This window comes from Hemicordylus capensis, chromosome 1 (genome assembly GCF_027244095.1).
Source record: "Hemicordylus capensis ecotype Gifberg chromosome 1, rHemCap1.1.pri, whole genome shotgun sequence".
NCBI lineage: Eukaryota > Metazoa > Chordata > Lepidosauria > Squamata > Cordylidae > Hemicordylus > Hemicordylus capensis.
In genome coordinates, this window is record NC_069657.1 from 50,577,717 (window position 1) to 50,602,138 (window position 24,422).

A 24,422-nucleotide genomic window follows, 5' to 3' on the forward strand; every position below is an offset into this window, starting at 1 on the left:
TCATGTATGAATTTTATGAAAAGGTTGTCCACCTTCCTGCATGTTGTGGGCTGCATGTGACACAACAAGCCTGCACACGTCCACCTATGTCTGCCTCAAGTTGGGCTGGTCTTGCTGCTACTGCCTCCTTCTGTTCCAACCAGGCTCAGAAGCTGTCAGAGTCTGGCAGTTCACTGCCCTGCACTGGGGACAGTAAAGAAGACCTCTCTCCACTGGCCCAGAAAAGAGAATCACTACAATCTCCACAAAGAGGAGCCCCGCTTTCCAAAATCAAGACCTTCTAAGTTTAAAAACCCACTTTCATAATACACGAGGGCCGTTTTGGTTTATTGAAGTTTTAATGAGGCCTTCCATCATACATGTACATGGAGAAGAACTGGCAGTTGTACACAGGGAGTCACATAACATGCATTGAGCCCAGGAGATGACTTGAAGTGAAGTCAGCAATCTGTCTTGTGAACAGGGTTACGGTGCCAGCAGTTAAATTCTATTTATAGACCAAAAGACTGTGGCCCAAATTTTAACAAAGAGATATTTCAAAAATCACAGTAAAAAACAATAACACAGAAAAAGCACAGTAGTACTTCAGAAACCTAGAGCATTCTCAAGATCATTTTCCCCACCACCAATAGTGTTCTGACCTACTCATCAAGAAAACAGACAGCCTCTTTTTTATTATTATAGGCACCTCGGTGGCCCAGAACAAACAATATCTCTTTCCAAATATCCTTCCCACTTTCCTCCACATCTCAAGGGACTAAAGGCATTACAGAGTTCTTAGCCAAGTCTGGGAACCAAGGAAATAAATCCAAACAAAAAAGCTAGAATTAAAAAAAAAAAAAGGTTTGTAGAGATCAATACATCCTGTTGAAGAGGGTAGCCATTTCCAGCAGCAGATTCTACAGGGCCATGATTAGTCTCAGGCATCTACTAGGGTTAGTCCATCATGGAGGGCACGTTTCCACATGTAGTATGTGGAGCGTGCTGTTAGGGGGAAATGGGCTCTAAACTCTTTGTATGTTGGGAAGGTCTTCGACTCAAAGCGTTGCTGGAGAAACAGCTTGGCCTGGGCTTTGAACTGAGCTGTGGCAATCACATCCATCACAAACATGCTATTGTTGACTCTTTCTGACATTTGGTAGCCTGGCATCACGGCGTTATAGGGTTTAGGCATTTGCTGATTCAAAGACAGTGGTGCAGTCTCCTTTGGCTGTGGTGGATGGAATCCAAGCTCTGCCTTCCCACTAGTCTCAGAGGTTGCTTGTTGCAAGCTTTTGGAAACCATTTTTGAGGAAGGGTGATCCCTTTTGGCCTGGTTGCTGCTTCTCCTCCTCCAGAACCAATAGGCTGTAGAAGAGAAACCTGGATAGCGCAGACGGAACTTGCAGAAAGGCATCCTCCATTGGCAGACATGTTTCTTGGCCAAGTCACGAAGTTGCTTTTGCCAGTGATACAGAGATGGCTTGATACGCAACAGAACTCGGTCCAATGGTCGGTGACCATTGACCATTTCGCTGCTAGGCAGGCTTCCCAGTTTGAAAGGAAAATATGGCTTCCTATTCACAAGGGGTTTCTGCTGGACAGAAAGAGGCTGGGGTGGCTTGAACTGGGGGTTCCCTTTAATGGCCTTTCTCCTCCAGTTGTAATAAGTGGACCTGGAGATGCCAGGAAAGCTACGCTTGAAGCTCCTGTAGGGCACAAGGGTATTCATAGAAATGCATTTCTCTAGGTAAGATTTGGCTCCTTGCATGGAGATCCCATTTGGGCTGGAATTCAGGAGCAGGCTTTTAGACCCCAGGCCTCCCTCAGACTTCCCTGCACTATCCATGCCTGCATGACCTGTCCCGGGTTGGTATGCGTGGGGTTCCTTTGGCAGCACAACTTCGGCGGGGGAAGAGGCCTCCACATTCCTCGTGTTTTGCATCTCATGCTTCCAGGCATAGTAGGTGGAGCGAGAGATTTCTGGGAACATTTGTCGGAAGTGTTGAAGAGGGACCACCTTGCCCTCTTGGAAGCAGGACTGCAGGAAATGTTTGGCAGCAAACCTGGCCGCGGCCTTCTGCCTGTGCTCTCGGGACTGGCGCTTCCAGCGGTAGAAGGTGCTTTTGGTAATGCTGCTTCTTTCACGCAGGTTAGAGTAAGTCACCTGGGGATCATTGTTCAGCAACTCCAGGGTCCTCACTGGCTGCACTTGAGGCTCCAGAGGAGGGTTTGCGGGTTCCAGCTCTTCCAGGCCTACGACAGCCACAAAGTACTGAGCCTGAAAAACCTGTGAAGAGAGCTGCTGCCCAGACCACATGATGTGGAGCGTGGAAACCTGCGAGCCACACTGTCTGGGTCGGATCAATCGGTTGAAGTACGGCCGAATCTTTAGGTTGCTCATTGGGTAGATGGAATAGATGTTGCTTTGGAGCACCGACGCCAGGGCATACAGATGCCACATGTTGGCATAGGTGCCAGGGAAGCAGGTGGCTTTGATGTCAGCATCAAAGATGCCCTCTATGGTGGCCAGAGGTAAGCTAGTCATCTGAGGGGATTCCTCAGTGCAAAGCGAGTAGCGAGCAGCCTGGAGCATCACTTTGGAGTCGATCATGCCATTCAGGTAGTATTGCTTGTGGATCAACATCTCCACTGCTGTGCGCACCTGAAGCTCCAGACTTAGGCTGGTGTTCCCCCACAACAATACACTGGCAGCCTCAAACAGGTGGTTACCTTCACCTTTGCAAATCAAGGGCAGCATATTGCGGGGAGCATCTTCTGGGTATAGACTTTTTGCTACCCGGTCAACTTCCAGCTCTTCTTGGAACTGCCTCCCGCAGAAGCCGGGTAAGGAGAAAGAAGACAGCGTCCTCTCAGCCTCCCAAGCTGCACTGGTTAGTTCCTCCAGTCCAGAGCATTCGGTAGCCTCCTGCAGTTCCTGGAGCACAGACTGCACCAGCTGGTGTCGCTGGATCATCCTGAAACACAGGAGAGTTCAAACAATGTAATGTCACACCTTCAGCACGGATCCTGCCTGCACAGTCCAGGCCACTAATCAGAGACACACAGTTAGGCTACTTTCTCACACCATCAGTATACATTTTAAAAAGCAAGAATCCATAGCCACTCATAGGCTGAGATTTTTTTTTATGATACCTGCCTCAGGGGTGATTTTATGGAAGGGCAGCTTTTAGAATGTGCACAGGGTTCCGCGGGTTCCACGGCAGGATGGGGTGCATCTTTAAGGGCGGGGGAGAGTACACTTACCCCTCCCACTGCATTTCCCACACCGGCACTCCATTTTGCTGAAGCCCTTCTGAGCGGCAGCGTAGCTCCCTGCTACGTCTCCCATAAATATCAGGCCTGCCTGCACACACGCAGGCGTGTCTGATACTTCTGGTTACTTCCGGGCTTTAGGAAAATGGAGTGCCAGTGGGGGAAATGCAGCGGGAGGGGTAAGTGCACCCTCCCCCACCCCTAAAGATGGGGGGGGGAACCAACCCAAAAAACCCAAAACCACAAAACCACCCTGCCCAGTTCCATGCACATCCCTACTTTAGACTGCATGCCTGGCAGCCTAATCCCATGCATGTTTACTCTGAAATAACTCCCTGCTTCCAAATAATCATGCAAAGGGGTTAAAAGGTTTACAGTTTCACATTACAGTAGACCATCTGTCTTGTGGGTGCTCAGTTGCAGGTACTAGTATGTACTGGCTAGGGATGTGCACAGAACCACGGAGGTGCGGTCCGGCTCTGGAGGGTATGTAGCTTTAAGGGCGGCGGGGGGTAGTACTTACCCTTCCCGCCACTTTTCCCCCTCCGGCGCTCGACTTTTTAGCAAAGTTTTTGGGGCGGCAGCATTCCTCCCTGCCGCCCCAGCCCCCGTCATTGCCTGGCAAAAGGGGAAGTTGAGTGCACTCATGCGCCTGTCGCCGCCCACTGCACACATCACACATTGCATGCGCACACAACATGTGATGTGTGCGGCGCATGAGTGCACTCAACTTCCCCTTTTGCCGGGCAACGACGGGGGCAGGGGCGGCAGGGAGGAACGCTGCCGCCCCAAAAACTTTGCTAAAAAGTCGAGCGCCAGAGGGGGAAAAACGGCGAGAGGGGTAAGTACTACCCCCCCACCCTTAAAGCTACATACCCCCCCCCCCGCTGGACTGACCTGAATCCGGACCAGTTCGGAGGCATCTAACGTGGCCCCGGACCAGTCTGGTGCACATCCCTAGTACTGGCAACTGAAGTCTCTCCTCAGCTGCCAGTACATAATGCAGTTAATACTGGATTGTACTAACAGCACCTGTGTATTCGATTAAAGACAGAACTATTTTGCTTTTACAGCATGAGTTTTGAAGTACTGACAATTATAGTATCTAGGAACTAGAGTTGTGCAACATGCTGAAATATATCAAGTATGATTTCTGAATAGGGAAATATCCATTCTAAATTTCATTCCTCATATTTTGTTAGGGGCAGGCATTGAATTTATGGCCTGCTTGTTCACACCACTTACGCCACCCCGTAAGAGATGCTATCTTACACATGAAATCAACTACATATACCTCCCCCCCTTTCAAATATTTAGATTTATGTCTTAAATAAAGGCAGTTTCTCATACAGAGCAGCTCCAAAAACATTCATAAACAAAGTGCATGTCTGTTGTTTCCATCATCATCTCCTAATTTAACGCAACCTACTAATGCTATCGTCATTTCCAAATGATTTATAAATTACTTTAAAGTTTGCTGAATGCTTTCTTTTGTCCTCACAACACCCCTGCAAGGTAGTTCACTAGCATGCCATTTTACAGATCAGAACATGAAGTCAAGCTATAATGACTTGCTCAAGGCCACATAATCAGTTGCATGACTGAGGTGAGACTTCAGCTTTCTATTCCTTGGACTGCACTGGTTCGCAGCCAGGTCAGAGCTCTATGTGTATCTGAATATTTAAAACTGATGAAAATAAGCCTAGCCTAACCAAAACAGAAAATAAATATTGAGAGATTAGCTCTAACCCAGCACAACGAAAATATCACATTCGTTATTTACGTCAAATCCTAACCTTTTACCATAAATTCTATTGTGGATTTAGAAAAAAATTAGAATTGCCCAAATCACAAATAATGTTATTAATATTACACTGACATTCACAGAGTGCAACAGGCAATAGACCTCCAGAAGACAATCTTGGCTACAAGGTCTATACTAGGCCCAGTATACAAGCTGAAACTTGGCCTGTTGTACGACTGGGTCAAAAGCCTCACAAGACACTTAAGAGACCTCTACCGGCTGACGGGTAAAATTGTATGATTGGCTTTTAAGACCAAACATGTTAGGTTGGAGCTCTGACTGAGATGACCACATGATTTTCTCCTTGTAAAATAGTCACAGAGACCCTCCAGTTTAAACTGGGGAAATGCTGTGGGAGAGGAGAGGGAAGTCCAACCCCTTTCCCCATGCAGTGGGGAGCCCTGTCCAAACGGTCTTAAAACTGCAGTTAGCCACAGAGGGGAAACTTTATGGGCACAAATTGTAGTGGCAATTTAAATCAGGGAATAGGTGTAGGGAGAAACCATGGGTTCCCTTCTCCCCACCATGCCATGCCACCAATCTAATTGGGCTCACTGTTTTTACAAAAATAAAGTTAACTTGGGTATTCCAAATCACAGATTTCCAACATAATGTGTAGACAACCCACTGTGACATATAACATAATCTAAAGGAAATGCAGAGAACTATAGTAAGATTAGAACAGTGGGGATATCACAAAATATATGGTGGCGCACGAGCAAAAATCACGGAAGAAGTGGAGATGTCTACTCCTTTCAGGGGCAGATTACGCTTTTCCCAGCCTATAGGCAAAAAGGCTTTTGCCGCCCTTTTACCTTAAACAAAAAATGGTTTGCTTTTTTTGTAATAAGGTAAAACGGGGGACTTTCTCCTCACCCACTCCACCCTTACTGCAGCTGCCACTGCCTATAGAGAGGGGCAGTAACAACTGAGGAGGGGCAAAATTTGCTGCTCCTCAAATTTTGCCACCGTAGGCAAATGCCTACTCTGCCTCTCTGTTAATCCACCACTGACTCCTGCAGTTTCTGTTACCAACAGAAACAGTTTGTAAGGTTGGCCTCCTTCTGCCCCAAAGGTATTCAGCAATAAACATCATGGATTACCACCAACATGCACGAGATAGAATGTTGGACCTTTGGCTTGATCCAGCAGGGCTTTTCTTATGCAGCAGCATTTAGCAGAGTCTCAAACCTCAGTTCATTGTCCAATAACTTAATCCCACTCTGTTTCTTAGAAATTGCTGATATATTTAGAAAAGCAGAACTTGCTCCTTTCAGGAGACAACCTCCATGTATACCAATAAATCTTCCTTCTCCCTTCAGAACCTGAGTCTTTACAAATTCTGAAAGCCATTTTTCATCTTCTGCTATATTTCACCCCATATTTCCAGGAGGGTTGCCAGGTCAGATACATACAAAAAGCTGAGATTGCTGAAGTAGAGACTAGATATGCCACAAAACTGCCACTCCTTGAAAGATGAGCATACAAATCTGGTACTGGGGTGGAGCCCAGCAGCAGCTCCAAAGAGGTCCAAGATAAGGCAACCAATCAGACCAAGTCAAACGCTGAAAAAACAGGGTCATTTATGGTAAACTAGCAATGCTAACACTTTCTGCATAAGAATATTCTTGGGTCCTGCTACGCAGTATAGAAGACCTAGAAGTAGTTTGCTTACCATTCCTATTTTCTTTGCAAAGCATAAGTATCCTCCATTCAAATTTATCAGGAGGAGAGCATGAAGAAATTAACACCGGCATTCAGGGAATAGCAGACCAGCTTCTCAAGCATCTTGTGAAAGAAATATCTCAGCAGAGGTTGGTTCTGGGACAAGAGTCTTATCACGTGGAGAGTTGGAGACAAGCCTTGGAACTTTGGACAAAAGGCAAAGGGAAGCCTAGAATTCATTTCCACAATACTAAATATCACGTGACCACCTTAAGTGGCACAGCAGGGAAATGCTTGACTAACAAGCAGAAGGTTGCCAGTTTGAATGCATGCTGGTATGTTTCCCACCTATATCGGGCAGCAGCAATATAAGAAGATGCTGAAAGACATCATCTTGTACTGCATGGGAGGAGGCAATGGTAAAGCACTCCTGTATTCTACCAAAGAAAACCACAGGTCTCTGTGGATGCCAGGAGTCGAAATCAACTCAACGGCACACTTTACCTTTAAATGTCATGCTGTTTTTAGGATATCACCACTTCAAAGTCACATTTGTCTGTGACACTAAATAAGGCCATCAGTTCCTATATTTTTCCAGCTTAGTCCTGGATATCCATAAGTCAGGGGGCAGGCAAACCTGGGCCTCCATTTGTTTTTGGACTACAACTCCCATCATCCCCAGCCACAACTGTAGTTCAATAACAGCTGGGCAGGCCAAGTTTTTCAACCCCTGCCATGAATCTTAATCTATCTATATAATTATTTCTCTAAGATGGGATGTATAGGGATGTGGCAGAAAGGAGGTGATTAGCTGACAAAGGGGGAGACATGCGCAAGAGTTCCAGCCATGCATCCTGACAGCACTGGCAACCATCACCACCCTGGGAAGGAGGATAGGCAGTAGGCGAAGCCCCGAGGACAGGTGGCGGGAGGAGGACGGGTGGCGGGCGAAGCTCCCCCACCCTGAGGAGGAAGGTGGGTGGTTTGTGAAGCCCTGCCACCCTGAAGAGGAGGAGGACAGTCCAGCGGATGCATGGCAGTGAGGTGGCAGCGGGCCCTGGTGGGAGAGCAGGAGAGAGAGCTGCCGAGGAGGGAAGGAGAGAGACCAAGGAGGAGGAAGCGCTGCCATTGCAAGCGGCCAAGGATGGCCGATCATGCGGTGAAAATGGGGCTGCTGGCCTCCTCACAAGGAGGACGAGAGCAGGTGGGGAGAAGGAGGCGGGGGAGGTCGAGGAGAAGGCGACGGCACCACTGCAAACGGCCAAGCAGCCAACAAAAACGGGCCACTGGGCCAGGCTCCTGGTGAGGAGGACAAGAGCTGGCAGGAGGAGGAGCCATTGCAAAGACGATGAAAACGGAGCTGCTGGCCTCCTCACGAGGAGAATGAGAGCTGCGAGCAGAGAGGGCAGTGAGGGAGACTGGCTGAAGGGATGGGAAGATAACTGGCTCAGCCCTGAAAGGGAGGGAGAGTAAGTCAGAACTAGAAGGAGCTGAAGGCAGTGGGGGGGAAGAGTCAGGGAGAACTAGGGGTGCAGACACTCTGCACCCAGTCAGCTAGTAGATATTTATTTCCTGTAGGAATGGGAAATTACTTTGTTTTCCTGTAGGCACACATGTGAAGCAGTTTACATCTTCTCTACTCTTCCCAAAATCACTTAGGTATTGATTAGAACATACACAAGAAATGGTATGAGAAGCCAAATGGTCATTTAAAAGTTTGCTATGCTTCTCATTATTACGAGAGTCTGATAAGAGCTGCTGATGAGCACAACTCAACAGCACTTAAGTGCCCCATCAAGCTTGCAAGCCTTTCCAATGTAAGTTACCCTTCAGACACCACAGCAGCACAACTGGAAGCACAAGGTATACTTCTGGGTGGTTGTGGGTATCAACTGCACTCAGTGGAGGACTCTACATTGCACTTTATTAGTTAGGCTCCCTTCCCCATGAATGATATATCCAAAGTAAATATCAGCGAACTCTCTCTTTTAGGAAAAGGTGATAGTAGAGTGCTTTAAGGAACCTAGCCAGGAGCACCATTTTAGGGAAACACTCTCTCCAAGCCATATGCACACACAGAAACTTGTGATTACTCCTGAAAAGTATGCATTTCTCTGGTCAGCTTACTCATTGTATACACAAACAATGGTTAAAAACAATTAAAGGGGCCCATTACATAGTTGGTGTGCTAGTCAAAGGAATCCCTTTACTTTAAAAATGTGGAGAAGAGTGATACCATTTGATCTGTGTTGATAACATTGCTGAAGTTATTGTAAAGGTATAAAAAGAAGTACAATAAATGCTATTAATATGGCTTTTTTGCAGTTTAATCTTACATATATCCTAGAGCAGGTGTGCCACTAATCCCTTTCACTCCCTTGCAGCGCCTGCTATCAAAAGCTGAAAGAGTATCCTACTGTATATACAGCCAATATAGAACAGTAGACTAGGCCCTTTCACACTTTGATTCTCCGCTATTTCAAGGTCCCAATAAATAAATATAACTGAACAGTTGAGCAGTGTTGCTGAAGTTGCTTGTTCTGTGATCTGGTCACTGTACATTGCAGAAGAAGAGCTGTATTAATCAGTTACAGCAAGAGACCTGTCACATCCTGAATAACTACATTCATCCGATGCATGAAGTGGACTCAGAAAGCATTACATAAATACACTAGTTTATCCCCCTCATCCACCTGTAGATAATAAAAAACCTTGCCTTTTCAGATCACACATCTAACAAAGCAGGCTCATGCCTATGAAAGCTAGTGTTGCAATGTGTCAATTTTCTTTCAGAAGCCTTTGTCCAAAAAAATATCAATTCACTTTCACATGCATGAACTGCCCTGAGCCTTTTGGAAGGGCGGTATAAAAGTTTTAATAATAAATAAATAAATAAAATACATCCAGATTCCAACTATGCTCCATTTGGTTCAGAGGGACTTACTTGGGAGTAAGTGTGCACAGGTTTCCTGCATCTATTTTGGAGGATAGTTAACTCATTGATTTCCAAAACATTGTAACAACAGCACTGGGAATGCTGCAGATTTGGGAAAAGAACCCAAATGATGTATCACATTAAATGCATGAACTAAAAACTAAGGTTGCCTTGATAACCAGTTCTCCAGTTACCAGATCTACAAAAGTTTCCCAACTGCTCCTGAAGTCCAGGTAGGTAGTATAGGCTAGCACTAGGACCATAAGTAGAGCAAACACAGCGTCAAAAATACTACTACAGTACTGGTCTACTGGAAAGCTCTTGGAAGTGGAGACTCTTGGAAATGGAGACTCTTCCAGTCCAAGGATAGCTGTACAGCAGATCATGAGGGAAAGCCCACTTCGGAACTAATCTTGGGTTCCCCCTACTGGTAACTCTCTCGTCCTATAGCAGCACGAAGTAGCCGAAAGAGGAAGATTTGAAAAGGTGGGGGGGGTGAAAAAACTTACCTTGGAAATGAGCTAGCTCAGCGTTTGTTTGCAATTACGTTTTAAATACATAATTGGCGGAAAGTTTGGCTAGAGGACAGCTATAAATGGGAAACAGAGATATTGGTTATCCTTAAAGAAGAAGAAATCACGTTTTCTAGACTTAAATATCCTGAGACAATTTGCTCAGGCGGATTAGACAATGCAGAGGTAGAATGGAAGGCACTATCCCGCAAGAGGGCAGCCAGAAGCTCCATCAAGTTGTTTCAAAAGGATCTCCTGAAGGACTGTACATGCAGGTAGAACCTTAAGAGAGAGAGAGATAATATCGCGGCGGGGGGGGGGGTCAAATTGTGCAGGAGAATTTAAGTGGTAGAGACTTGTTTAGCAGCTCAATGTTGGTGCTTCCCTGTAGTCGCTGCTTGTCCAGAAGAAACGCGCAGAGCAATCCTATACATGCTTACTAAGAAGCAAGCCCGCCCTCACCCCAGTTCAGAGGGGCTTTCTCCCAAATTAGAGTGCATATTATTTCAGCCTTAATTACATAGCCCAGATCCTTTCAACCTTCCTTGGGTTTGAGTTTATCCTGGCCTGAGTGTGCATCCTCAATTCAGCTTGGTTTGGGAAGGGTTTAAAGATTTAATATAATCAGCAGCCCCTCAAGAAACTGAATTGTAAACCTCGGAAATTACCTCAAACTTACCTCGTTTTCTGGGCAAAGCCCTGGTGCTCACCCCTACCAGTTCCAAGCTGCTACTGCTTCTTGCCCTGGTCTTTCTGCAAGGCAGTTTCCTGAACATTTAAATCCTGAAGCAGGAAGCGCAGAGAGCGTCACTTTCCCAATGGTGTCCCACATTCAGATTGGAACTGGTTTCAGATCTGGAGTGAACTAAACTGGAATGGTTGGTCTGTGTGTGAAAGGGTCCCAGGCTCCTCCCCTCCCCGTTCCAGGAAATAGTTCATCCCCAAGTGCTCTAGTATCTGAGATGAAAGGAGTGTAGATTCGAGGGTCACTTCCAAAGCTAAAGTGCTCAGGGCTATTGTCTAAGACATTCGATGCAACACTTCTTAAAGAGACAAGAACCTTCACTTGCTAATTCCACCACCCTTTCAGAACCTGAGCAGCAGAACCGAAAAACAAATCCAATTCAATAAGGAGGAAGATGGGGGAAGGAAGCTAAAATACAAAGGTAGAAAATGCCTTTGCTATAAAGAAATTGTCCCTTTAGGTTGAAATCATCTAAGGGGAAACTGACTAGTGCCTCCCTTCCAGGATAGAGGAGGCAAACTCCGTTTCTGCCGTTACTCAGAAAAGAGAGAAGCAAATTGCTAGAATCTCCATGTGTTTCTAGTCAGTCTCTTGCTATCTCTTTATTTAGCAGTGGGGAGAGTAACTGGCCCTATCCACCCCCAGAACAGTAGGTGACTCTTGCTGGTGTCTATCATGTTTCTTTTAGATTGTGAGCTCTTAGGGGACAGGGATCCATCCATCTTATTTATTTATTATTTCTCTGTGTAAACCACCCTGAGCCATTTATGGAAGGGTAGTATAGAAATTGAATTAATAATAATAATAATAATAATAATAATAATAAATCTGTCTCAGTGATGTTTTTATTTTCTGTCTCTCCATATTGTTCCATTAGTTCAGAACAACAAACTGTTCTTTAGAATGGGGATAATCTGGACTGTTGAAATTTACTTCCTTTATGGAATACATTGGGATTAAGAAGTGACTGAAAGATACTTAAGCACAAAATAGAACAAAAAATGGCACTACAGCAGTTTTTATTACAGTACTGCCATTTTTGGAAATTGTATAAGGATTTCACAGAGAGAGAGAGAGAGAGTACTTTTCTCAGATACACCAAATGTCTTTCCAAAATACAAACCCAGTGCATTTTCAATATAGTTCTGGCTCCTCTAGCTTCAGTTAGCAGAAGCATGACAATGCAAAAGAGCAAACATCTGATTGTGTATCTAGCTTAAACTGGAACCTATGTGTAAAAGCTCTGGCCCAGAGTAAGACTTCCTTACACCATCTTATCAAACCATTTAAGTCTATCCAGTTCCTTCACAGCTATGTGGGGCTTTTAACCTAGGTCTTTCCAGTTCAAGATGGCAAGTTAATAATATGCCCCTTTCTAGGATGTTGGTCTTGCTCCATGGTATTCTAGCCAATGTCTCCACTTTTCTCATTTGTAATTGAGAAGTGTCTTTCTTGGAAGCAGGAAAACCAATGAACTATCTGCCAAAGAACTGCAGCAGCCTATAAACATTTTGAGGCCTGCTAAAACTGCTCTGCTGTCCCTGCCACTCCCTCCGCACTTTTCATTCATAATGTACAGTATAATCCCCTTTCTTCTGAAAATAGTAATGATAAAAGTACATAAACGGGTGATGGAGTGCTAGAAGGGCCTATAAGGAGGCACTTGGCTTGGTTACCATAGAGACTGGTTTACTATCCTAGACTCGGTAAAGCAGAGTCTGTGGTAACCAAGTCAAGTGCTCACTCATGGGTGCTTCCCCATTTATTGTCCCAGGGTATATAATTGTGTGCTATATAAATGATGAGATTCCAGTGAAGCACAGTTAATAAATGGTGGGCTTTAAATCAGTGTTCAAATCTGTGTTCAAATTCTTGCTTATACTTGGTCTTACAAGATTATCTGCATATATTCTTGATATGAAAAATATTAATTACCAGCTTTGTTGTAAGGATGCACAAGATCAGGATTATATAGCACTTTGAAACTAAATCTAAATGGAAGCCTTTGAAATAAAAAGGGCAGTATTTTAAAATCCATGAAGACAAAACAATGTTGGTAAAGATGCAAAGGATTTGGATAGAATGGTCAACCAAATACTATTAATACAAAACATTTGCCAGTAATAATAATAATAATTATTATTATTATTATAAATCTTTATTGTGGCAGTGCCAATAAATTGCCTAAATGCAGTGCAGATCACACGCAGACTACAAGGCTCTGTTCAGACCCAAGGATACTGTGGAATAAACTAGCCAGGTAAAGAACATAGGAACTGGCAAAAATACAAAAAAGATGCTCTGAGCCTCTTATGCAGATAAGGGATAAGGATTTCAGTGAATTAAAAAATAGCTGACATTTTCTATTATTGGTGTTGATGATTATTTCATAGGGTTTAATGTAGAATAAACTTGTTCTTTGTCACTTGATTTTGATGGATCTATTACACAATAAGGAAACATTATGGTTTGGTTACCAGCAATATTCTGTCTATTTTGAATATAATTTGTGAATCCAGCCCCCCTTGACAAAATTCATCATTTTTCAGTAGGTCTTGGTGCATAATCCTCCAGCTGGGTTTGATTTCCTGTGCTAGTTTCTTAGCCATCCACTCTGCCATTGACTCTAAGTACTTTGACAAGAACAAAATATACCAGGTGACCATATTTCCCTGTACTTGCTTATTTTGCCCAATTTGTTCTGTTGCTGGGAAAGCTAGAAGCCTGCCAAGACAGTGAAGTATATCCTGACCCCTGGAAATTCTACTGAGACCTGCTCTGGCATCAAAGGATTCATCAAATAGTCTCTGCAAACTTTCTGCAGTCAAAAGAAAAGAAGAAAGCTGGAGTTTTTATAATGCTGGATTCTGCTCTAGTACCAAATTCTCTCTTCTGCATAGAATTGCTGTAGTGATTTCATGCACTATATATAATGCTGATTTTATGGTGTTTATGTTGAAGGGGTATCAGAGGGAGCTCAGTTCACTTACCTTTTGGATACCCCCAGTTACTGTTTTTAGGTGGCTAGGGACTGAGGGGCAGTCTGTGGTGTCATATTCCTGGCAGTAAACAGGGCTTTTGGAGTGAGGAGAGAGAAGTGAAAGTCACTTCTCAATCCCCCACCCCACGCACTGAGTTGAGGAGCAAGGCTTCAATGTCCAGGCTTCCTGCAAGAGTGGAGTTATTGCTTTGATCTTGTAAAGTTAGTGGGGGCATTGTCCCTATTTTTGCATTTGGGGAAATGTCTTGTTACTTTTTGTGTGTGTATGAGTCGCAAATGAATGTAAAAAAATGCACGCACATTAGCACTAAAGAACCAAGACATGCAAAGCCTGATGTTTTATACACTGCAGACATTGTGTGGTGTGTGTATATATACTGAATTTGTTGATAACACTTTGTTGGATAATTATGATTTCCTAGTGTATCTTTACCAAAAGATCAATCACCCTCTTGGCTTTAAGGTCAGCTGAGGTTGACAGGATAATCCAGAATAAATGAGCGCACCATGAAGGCAGTAAAGAGCCTTCTACAATGGACAGCACCCTGACTAGCAGTTGTGTGAACTAAAGATGTTCCATTTGCAGAAGCAATGATTTCCTTCTGCAGCTCCTGGTAGGGATGTGCATGGAACCAATGGGGACCGATTCGAAGGCAGGGGAGATAACTTTAAAGGCGAGGATGGTGCACTTACCTCCACCACTCCGCATTTCCCATGCAGGTGCTCATTTAAAAATTGGTCCAGCGGGGCGGCAGTGTACCTCCCTGCCGCCTCACCCTCTCCTCGGACTAGAAGTGACTGAAAGTAGCCTGTGCGCATGTGCACATCAGCGCATACACATCATGCATGTGCCCAATGTGCACATGCACAAGGGCTACTTTTGGTCACTTCCAGTCCGAGGAGAGGATGGGGCAGCAGGGAGGTATGCTGCTGCCCCGCCAGACCAGTTTTTAAGCAAGTGCCAACAGGGGAAACACGGGGGGGGGTAAGTGCACCCTCCCCCGTCCTTAAAGTTATCCCCCCCCCACCTTCGAACTTTTTGAACCGCCTGGTGTTGGAACGCGGCCCATAAAAGGGCCTCTGAACAAGTCTGTACATATCCCTAGCTCCTTGTGCACCCTGAAAATATGTCCCCGAGGGCTAGAGAAACATAAAGGGCAGAATTTTGGGGAGGTCCAAAGAACATCAGAGGGAAGGGGAGCTGCAAGAAATGCCCCCTCCCCTTATGCAAGTGGAAAAATCTTCCAATCATGGAACAGCTATTCAGGATGCTGCCCACTGTATACTAGAGGGTGGGGGGGTAGCTCTTGAAGTGATGCTATGTATATAAATAGAGGTGTTATAAGCATTTCCCTATTCCCATCACTACACTACAACAAATATTTATATACTGCTTTTCAACAAAAGTCTCCAAAGCGTTTTACATAGATATAAATAAATAAATAAAATGGCCCCTTGTCCCCAAAAGGCTCACAATCTAAAAAAGAAACATAAGATAGACACCATCAACAGCCAGTGGAGGGATGCTGTGCTATGGATGTATAGGGCCAGTTGCTCTCCCCCTGCTAAATAAGGAGAAACCACTTTTAAAAGGTGCCTCTTTGCTCAGTTAGCAGGGGGAAACCATGTGGGGTATGTGGTGCAATTGAGGAAACAGCAGAGCAGGAACTGTGAGGAGCTTTGACACTGGAAATCCTGCTTAAAATTCTGGTAGGGTATGGGGGTGGTGGTGGTATTGATTTGTCTTCCAGTTTCTCTTGAGGTGGAAGAAAGAGGAGGGTAGAACTCAGGAAGATGAACAAAATTCTCCTTCATGTTGTCTTTTCCCTTCCTTCTGAGGCATGGATATGTTTTCCCCTCCCCACTGAGCAGGGAAGGACCTATGAAGTATGGATTCAAGCCTCACCTCTGACATGAATTCATATGAAGGCTCTACACACGATCCGTGTTTAGAGTCAAAATGGGGTCTGCAAGGAGAGCAGGTTTGACCCACTCTCCCCGCAGATGATCAGGCAGCACTCCCTGGGCTGCCGGATTAGCCGCCCAGATGATTACCAGATCTGTCACGGAGCCGATTGGGTCAGCAGGGTTAGGGGGCCTCCTGGCTCCTGGAAGTTCCATAAGGCACTGTGCAAGTGTGCAGTGCCTTGTGGGGAGCCCCCCCCCCCAACGTGGGGAGCAAGGGCGTAGCTAAGGGAGTGGGGGCCCATGTTCGCCCCTTTCCCTGGCGGCCCCTTGGTGTGAGGGAGATAATGAAGAAAATAGAGAGGGGTGGAGCTGGAGGGCCCTCTGGAGCTAGGGACCCCTGGTTCAATTAGAGCTACACCCCTAGCGAGGAGGCTTGTTGCCACACTGTGGTGACTCACGGTCTTTGAACCCAGTTTTCGGGCACAAGATCAGCAAGCTTCATAAGCGGGCTTGCCGCTGAGCCACCACCAGGAGCTACGCAGCTCCTGTTGCTGCACACGAGCAGCAGAAACCGGACTGGGCTCCCTTAGCCTGGTTCCTGCTTCTCGTGAGAATCACCTCATTGTGTGACATTGGCCAAGTAACTTAGCCTCAGCCTTACTTCCTCTTTTGTAAGTTGGGAATAATAGTGACCTGTCTCATGGGGGCGGGGGGAGTATCTATGGCACCTCGTTGCTTCCTCTCATTGCAGATACCAACACACTACGTGAGGATCTTCCAAAACAGATGACATTTATCATATATTCATTATGTGAAAAGTATATTTTTGCATGGATACAGTTTGAAGCAGGGATGTGCATGAAATGCGATTTGAGCAGCGAATTGCAGCACATCCCCTGCACCTTTAACAGGGAGGAGAACAGGTCCATACCTGTTCCTCCACCACAGGAAGTTTGGCGGTGCTCCCCGCAGTTAACATGGTGTGCTAGCTGCCCTCATGCAATGCCTGCATGCGTGGCAGCCATTTGTGTGGTCAGCAATCATGTGAGGGCAGCTGGGAGACACCTGCGGGCATGCCATGTTAGCAGGTGGGAGTGCAACCAAACCTCCTGTGGCAGCGAGTGGCAGAGGAGCAGGTATGGACCTGCTCTCGTCCCTGTTAAGGGTGCGGTGGATGTGCTGCAATTCATTGCTCGAATTGCATTTTGTGCACATCCCTAGCCTCAAGTACTTGATCTCAGATAAACATTTGGCACGAGCAGTTTTATAGTAATTTGAGAAGTCCAGGTGTACCCCAATAAAACATGATGGCATGCTTCCTCAGATTAGTACACTGAGGATGTGCAGGATGATAAGGCAGGAGACCAAAATACAAGGACTGTCAATAGGGACACAAAGATATAAATTAAGAGCCTTTGCAGATGATATAGTCCTGTTTTTACAAGATCCTCTACAGTCAATTGATACATTATTGGAAATATTAGAATCATGTGGGAATTTGGCAGGGTTCTATATAAATAAGGATGAGACAAAGGTACTAACTAAAAATATGAACGAAGAAAATATTGAAAGATTTGTTCTGAGATCTAGTTTTAATGTGGGGGGAAAGGTAAAATATTTAGGAGTGACGCTTACAACAAATAATGCCTTATTGTTTCAAAATAATTACATTAAAATCTGGAAGGAAATAAAGACGAACTTATGTAGATGGAACAAATTGAATTTATCATTAAGTGGAAGAATTTCTGTTATTAAAATGAATGTCCTTCCTAAAATGTTATACTTCTTCCAGACAATACCAATAATAAGTACAATGTCAATTTTTGCTCAGTGGCATAAAGATGTAAAGAATTTTGTCTGGCAAGGTAAAAAACCAAGAATAAACTTTAAAAATCTAATGGATGATAGGAAGAGAGGAGGGTTTGCGCTACCAAATTTTAAGTTATATTTTGAAGCAATATGTCTAAGCTGGATGAAAGAATGAATTACATTTTAAAAAACCAAGATTGTTGGATTTGGAAGGATTTGATATAAGATATGGTTGGCATGCATATCTATTTTATAAGGTAAAAGTAAATAAAGATTTCTTAAATCATTATGTTAGAAAAAGTCTATATATGGTGTGGATGAAAAACAAACTTGTGTTAGAACCAAAAATTCCACTATGGGTATCTCCACTGGAAGTTATATCTAGAAAACAGAAAAATATGCAACAGACATGGCCCACGTATCAACAACTGCTTGTTCTTCAAGTCACAAAATATGAACTCAAAAAGCTAGATCTTATGCAGGACTGGAATATCGCTTGGTTTCAGTACCATCAGATCAGCGCCTTATTTAAGCAAGATTGTAAAAAAGGTTTTAACCAATCAAAGTCAGAATTTGAACAACAGTTGTGTGATAAGGAAAGAAAACTAGTCTCTAGGATGTACGGTTTGTTATTATTGGAAGATACAAGAACGGATTTAGTGAAAACTTCTATTATTATTATTTTATTTATTATTATTTTTACACTTATATCCCACTCTTCCTCCAAGGAGCCTAGAGCAGTGTACTACATACTTGAGTTTCTCTTTCACAACAACCCTGTGAAGTAGATTAGGCTGAGAGAGAAGTGACTGGCCCAGAGTCACCCAGCTAGTTTCATGGCTAAATGGGGATTTGAACTCAGGTCTCCCCAGTCCTAGTCCAGCACTCTAACCACTACACCATGCTGGCTCTCATGATAAAATGGGCTCAAGACTTTGGTTATAATATTGACTTCGAGAAATGGAAAAAGCTATGGATAAAAGACATGAAATATACTGCCTGTTCTAGTTTAAAGGGAAATAATCTCAAGATGATGTACAGATGGCATTTAACTCCCAAGAAGTTGGCCTTAATCTACAAGAACATGTCAAATAAATGTTGGAAGTGTAAAAAAGAGGAGGGTTCCTATATACATTTATGGTGGACTTGTAAAAAGTCTAAAGGCTATTGGGATTTAATTTATAATGAGCTCAAAAAAGTGTTTAAAATGACTTTTCCCAAGAGCCCAGAAACAATACTATTAGGTTTTGACAACAATGCTTTGCCGAGGAAATACTGGATCCTCTTTATGTATCTGACAGCAGCAGCAAGACTGACATTTGCACACAAATGGAAAGACAGTCATTGCCCAAGTAAAGAGGACTGGATATTTAAAATATTCGAATTGGCAGAAATGGCAAAATTAACAGCATTATTAAGAAATAAACTTGAAGTTTTAAAAAGGGATTGGGACCCTCTTGTTTATCTAAAAACACATTATAAAATGGATTTTTATCAGGCATTTGAGGGGTAACAACAAATGCTTAAAAAAGTCCCAGAGTTGATTTCTGTATGATTTACCGGGGGGAGATCGATTAAACTACAGGCAAGACCTGGGTATTGTTATTGACACTTATTTCAATAATGAGATGGAAGTCCTTATGTGTTCTTTCTCCTTTTTCTGTTTGTGTGTTTGTGTGTTTGTTTGTTTGTTTGTTATTTGTGTTTTCCTGTTTGTGTTGTGGAAAAACTGAATAAAAAATATTTATTTTTAAAAAAAAGATTAGTACACTGAGGGAGGTAAAAACTACCACTGTTGTGTGAGTGTGCAGTGCCTTGTTGGGAGCCCCCTCAAGGTCAGACTGTAATCTTAAATACATTTACTAGAGACCAACAGTGTAATTCTATGCATCTTTACTTGGTAAGTCCCACTGTGTAAGTCCACTCTGGGAGTTGTGTTAGGATTGTAAATACATTAGGATTGCAACTTAAGTCTAATTAAATTCAGAGGGACTTACTTTTGAGGAAACATGCTTATGATTCCAGTGCACAGCTAAAGTCCCGTGCTCAGAGACATGACAATAAGCCCCATTCCACTTAGTGGGACTTCTGAGTCAGCATGCATAAGATCAGGCTGTAAATTGAGTTAATGCTTTTAGCTTTAACAGCATACCTTTCCTCTGACTGTATAATTAAATCAAAGTTATTTATTTACCTGAGCAGGATTGTTCAGTGTATAACAGATATCAGACATCTATTTGGAGAGCAGTAGATTGCATGCTGGAATATTACGCACTGCACTGTCTTCTCTGGTAAAGACAGAAGGTTGCAGCTCAATGAACTAGACCAGGTGTGAGCAAAGAATAGATCTCTGAGAGATTTGTGAAAGATCACCAAGGGTGTGACTCCCAAAAGTGCAAAATTGCAAGTACAAAAACATTATCTGTCACAGCTGGCCTTGAGCTTCACCTGTGAAAGAGAATTATTGAGTGCCTTTGAGCAGTTTTTTGTGCAGCTGTTCTGGCCAGTTTTGTGTTAGAATCTGTAGTAACTCAGATGAAGATTTGTACTTATATATGTACCAGTGTAAAGCTCATGGGGTATGGTAACAATAGGTTTCATCCCCCATATGATCCATACCCACCATTTTGTATCTAGGTATTCTCCCCCTGCCCAGCTGCTATTTTGCATGTGGCCCCAGTTGGTGGATCTTGGGGTTCTAGCAAAAGGCAGAGTGGATCATGCAAGCCTGGAGCCTGCTTACCTTTGCCTTCAGACATTGTTTCTCAAACGTCTTCAGCTTATAGCCTTCTTCTAAACATATTCTACCTTCAGCCATCTGCTCCACAGCATACATGTCCCTGCCACATGTATGGTCTGCTATTATGTACAGTGATTTATTTAGAATATTTGTGTAGTGATTTTTGACACAGACACACACCTCCAAGCAAAATAATAATAATAATGTAAAAATATTATGGGACTTCCGACTACAAACAGATAAACATCTGCCACACAATCCACCAGATATAACTGTAGTCAAGAAGAAAGAAAAACAAGTGAAAATAATCGACATAGCAATACTAGGGGATAGCAGAATAGAAGAAAAAGAAATAGAAAAAAATCACCAAATACAAAGATCTACAAATTGAAATTGAAAGGCTGTGGCAGAAAAAGACCAAATAATCCCAGTGGTAATTGGCGCCCTGGGTGCAGTTCCAAAAGACCTTGAAGAGCACCTCAACACCATAGGGGCCACAGAAATCACCATCAGCCAATTGCAAAAAGCAGCTTTACTGGGAATAGCCTATATTCTGCAATGATATCTATAACAATTGACAATAAAATTCAGCCATCCCAGGTCCTTGGGAAGGACTCGATGTCTGGATAAAACAAACCAGTCAATAACACCTGTATGACTGTGTAAACAAGAGATAATAATAACAAACAGCAAGTGCCGCCTTTGTAAAGAAGCAGATGAAACAGTGGACCACCTAATCAGCTGTTGTAAAAAGATCGCACAGATGACAACAAACAAAGGCATGACAAGGTAGCAGGGATGATACACTAGAACATCTGCAAAAAAATACATGCTACCTGTAGCCAAAAATTGGTGGGACCATAAAATTGAAAAAGTGGTAAAAATGAAGATGTAAAAATATTATGGGACTTCCAACTACAAACAGACAAACATCTGCCACACAATACACCAGATATAACTGTAGTTGAGAAGAAAGAAAAACAAGTGAAAATAATCGACATAGCAATACCAGGGGATAGCAGAATAGAAGAAAAAGAAATAGAAAAAATCACCAAATATAAAGATCTACAAATTGAAATTGAAAGGCTGTGGCAGAAAAAGACCAAAATAATCCCAGTGGTAATTGGCGCCCTGGGTGCAGTTCCAAAAGACCTTGAAGAGCACCTCAACACCATAGGGGCCACAGAAATCACCATCAGCCAATTACAAAAAGCAGCTTTACTGGGAACAGCCTATATTCTGCAACGATATCTATAACAATTGACAATAAAATTCAGCCATCCCAGGTCCTTGGGAAGGACTCGATGTCTGGATAAAACAAACCAGTCAATAACACCTGTCTGACTGTGTAAACAAGAAATAATAATAGACTTTGTTAGCCACCCCATAACCAGTTGTTCTCTGGGCAACGCACAACAGAGGATTAAAACATACAATAAAAACACATAACACATTAAATAATAACAGACGAAAAAGAAGAAGAAAAACACAAAATACAATATGAAGCACTTAAAAACTCATTTTAAAATTAGTTAAAAATCAAACCAAATCTGAAAACCAGAATTTAAAAGGCCTGGGTGAACAAAAAGCTCTTTGCCTGGCATCTAAAAGAACAAAGTGACAAAGCCAAGCAAACCTCACTGGGGAGGGGTACAACCACCCAAAAGGCCCTCTCCTTGGTAGCCACCAGCCTCACCTCATTTGGCAGAGGCAAAAGTTTACAAAGCAATAAGAATGAGGAGATGTTTTCCTGCCCCCTCACCCAAAGCTCACAATGTAAAAAGATCTGTGAATTGGCATACTAATTCAACAGAGGCACTAGAAAGGGGAAGTACAAGGAACAGAGCCAGTGTAGCATAGTGTTTAGGACCAGGCAACCTGAGTTCAAATCCTCACTCAACCATTAAGCTTGCTCGGTGGCCATGGGCCCGTCACTAATTTTCAGCCAATCCTACTTTATAAGGTTGTTGGATGGATAAAACAGCACAGGAAGAACCATTATGCTGCCCTGAGCACTTTCGAGGAGGCAGAGGAAAGAAATTGAATGAATATATAAATATCAGCCCAATCTTATACATGCTTATTCATAAGTAAGCCCTACTTATATATGTAAGTTATCCCAGTGTATATGTGACCCAGATGGGGTCACACTTCCTCAGAAGGAACAGGTACGCAGTCTGGGAGTGCTTCTGGATCCACACCTCTCCCTGGTTCCCCAGGTTGAGGCAGTGGCCAGAAGCGCTTTCTGTCAGCTTCGGTTTATACGCCAGCTGCGTCCGTTTCTTGAGGTTCATGATCTCAAAACAGTAGTACACTTGCTGGTAACCTCCAGACTTGATTACTGCAATGCGCTCTATGTGGGGCTGCCTTTGTACGTAGTCCGGAAACTACAATTAGTACAAAATGCGGCAGCCAGGTTGGTCTCCGGGTCATCTCGGAGACCATATTACTCCTATATTATAGGAGTTGCACTGGCTGCCGATAAGTTTCCGGGCAAAATACAAAGTGCTGGTTATCCTCTCTAATAAAACGCTTGGTGTCCGTCCGTGGACGGACACCAAGCGTGTGTTCGTGCCTCCCTTGGCGGTTCTGGGCATGTGCGGAGCGCATGCCCAGAACAGGCTGCGGCAGAAACAAAGGCAGGGAACAGGCGGCCATGTTGGGCAGCCAGAAGCGGCCGCCCCGAAGAAGCCAGTGAAGCCCAGCCGAGGTGGCGGCGGAGCCGCCGCCGAGGCCTAGGGGCGCCAACACGGACGGGCGCCTGGGAAACCTTGGGGCACTTGCCACAGCCGATAACCGCCCTCCCGCCCTCCCAGTGTTCGCGAGCTCCTCTCTTCACCTTTGGAAAACATGCTTTCACTTCGCCCGGCTGCTGCGGGCTGACTCGGGTGAGGAGGGCTCGGGCAGCTGGGAGGGCGGGAGGGCGGTTTTCGGCTGCAGCGGCGGCCACGGAGGCCCTTAATCCTTTGGGGGGGTGTGGGGAAGGGGAAGTCGGGCAGCTGGGAGGGCGAATTTGGGCCCCTTCCCTTCCTAGCGCCCGTTATTCAATGGGCTAAAATTTACTTGTAACCTATAAAGCCCTAAACAGTTTAGGCCCACAGTATTTAAGAGAGCGTCTTCTTCTGCATGATCCCCATCTTCCACTACATTCATCAGGGGAGGCTCATCTGTGGCTACCTTCATGTCGTTTGGTGGCCACCCAGGGATGGGCCTTCTCTGTTGTCGCCCCAAGACTTTGGAACACACGTCCCGTGGGAATAAGAGTCTCCCCATCTCTAGTGGCTTTTAAAAAGGGTCTAAAGACTTATCTTTTTACCCAAGCTTTTTAACTTTTTAGCTTTTTTAACTTTTGATTGTTTATTATTTGTTTTAAATTGTTTTTAGTATTTGTTTGTTGTGAACCGCTCTGAGACCTTGGGTTAGGGTGGTATAGAAATGTGCTAAATAAATAAATAAATACTGCATTCAGTGGGATTTGCTCCCTAGTAAGTGTGCATAACATTAGAGTATTTACTTTCTGACCTCAGTTAAAACTACACATAGGAAACCATTGTTTGAACAAAGCAACAGCACGTCCCAGATCAGGTTATTGGGGTGAGAGGAACAGGAGTCATGCCCAAAACTTCAGTGCTAAAAGACATTCAACCCACTAATCTTGGCTTTTGTAATCTAAGGACTAGCCCTGAGATAGTGCACTGTGGAACAGAATGCTGGACAGACTGATTGGAAAGTAAACATGTTATCTACCATGGTGTATAAATCATTTGTTGGAATGATAGAACAGAAGGAAAAAGGGGTCAAGTAAAGCCAGCTTCTGGTGCAAGGCAGATCATCCTCTTGCAAGCCCTATATCTATATATTTAATTATCTTAACCGGCATGCATGCTCAGGATTTAGCAGCGGAACTCTCGCAAGAGTTCCTGGCATTGGGTGAGAGTTCAGGGCAAAAAAAATGGCAGAGGATGATGGTGGCGGGCCGCAAAAACGGCCTAAGGAGGTGGCCTTGGCTGGCTGCCGGGAGGCAGCAGCAGGATGACCTGACCTGGCC

General features: G+C 44.1%; 1 protein-coding gene across 4 annotated transcripts; it reads right to left on the reverse strand.

The window, feature by feature from the left end:
• Positions 1-319: 319 nt before the first annotated feature.
• VRTN (vertebrae development associated) lies at positions 320-11,242 on the reverse strand. 4 transcript variants are annotated; one of them, XM_053285620.1, is made up of 2 exons: positions 10,840-11,242; positions 320-2,957 (listed from the first exon to the last, which is right to left on the reverse strand). In XM_053285620.1, the coding sequence occupies exon 2, from the start codon at positions 2,954-2,956 to the stop codon at positions 920-922; it is 2,037 nt and encodes a 678-aa protein (XP_053141595.1). In that variant the 5' UTR covers position 2,957; positions 10,840-11,242; the 3' UTR covers positions 320-919. The 4 variants fall into 4 exon arrangements, with proteins under 4 accessions (XP_053141595.1, XP_053141584.1, XP_053141605.1 ...); XM_053285609.1 differs by having other exon boundaries at positions 10,851-11,233; XM_053285630.1 differs by lacking the exon at positions 10,840-11,242 and adding an exon at positions 10,169-10,338.
• Between the last annotated feature and the right edge of the window lie 13,180 nt (positions 11,243-24,422).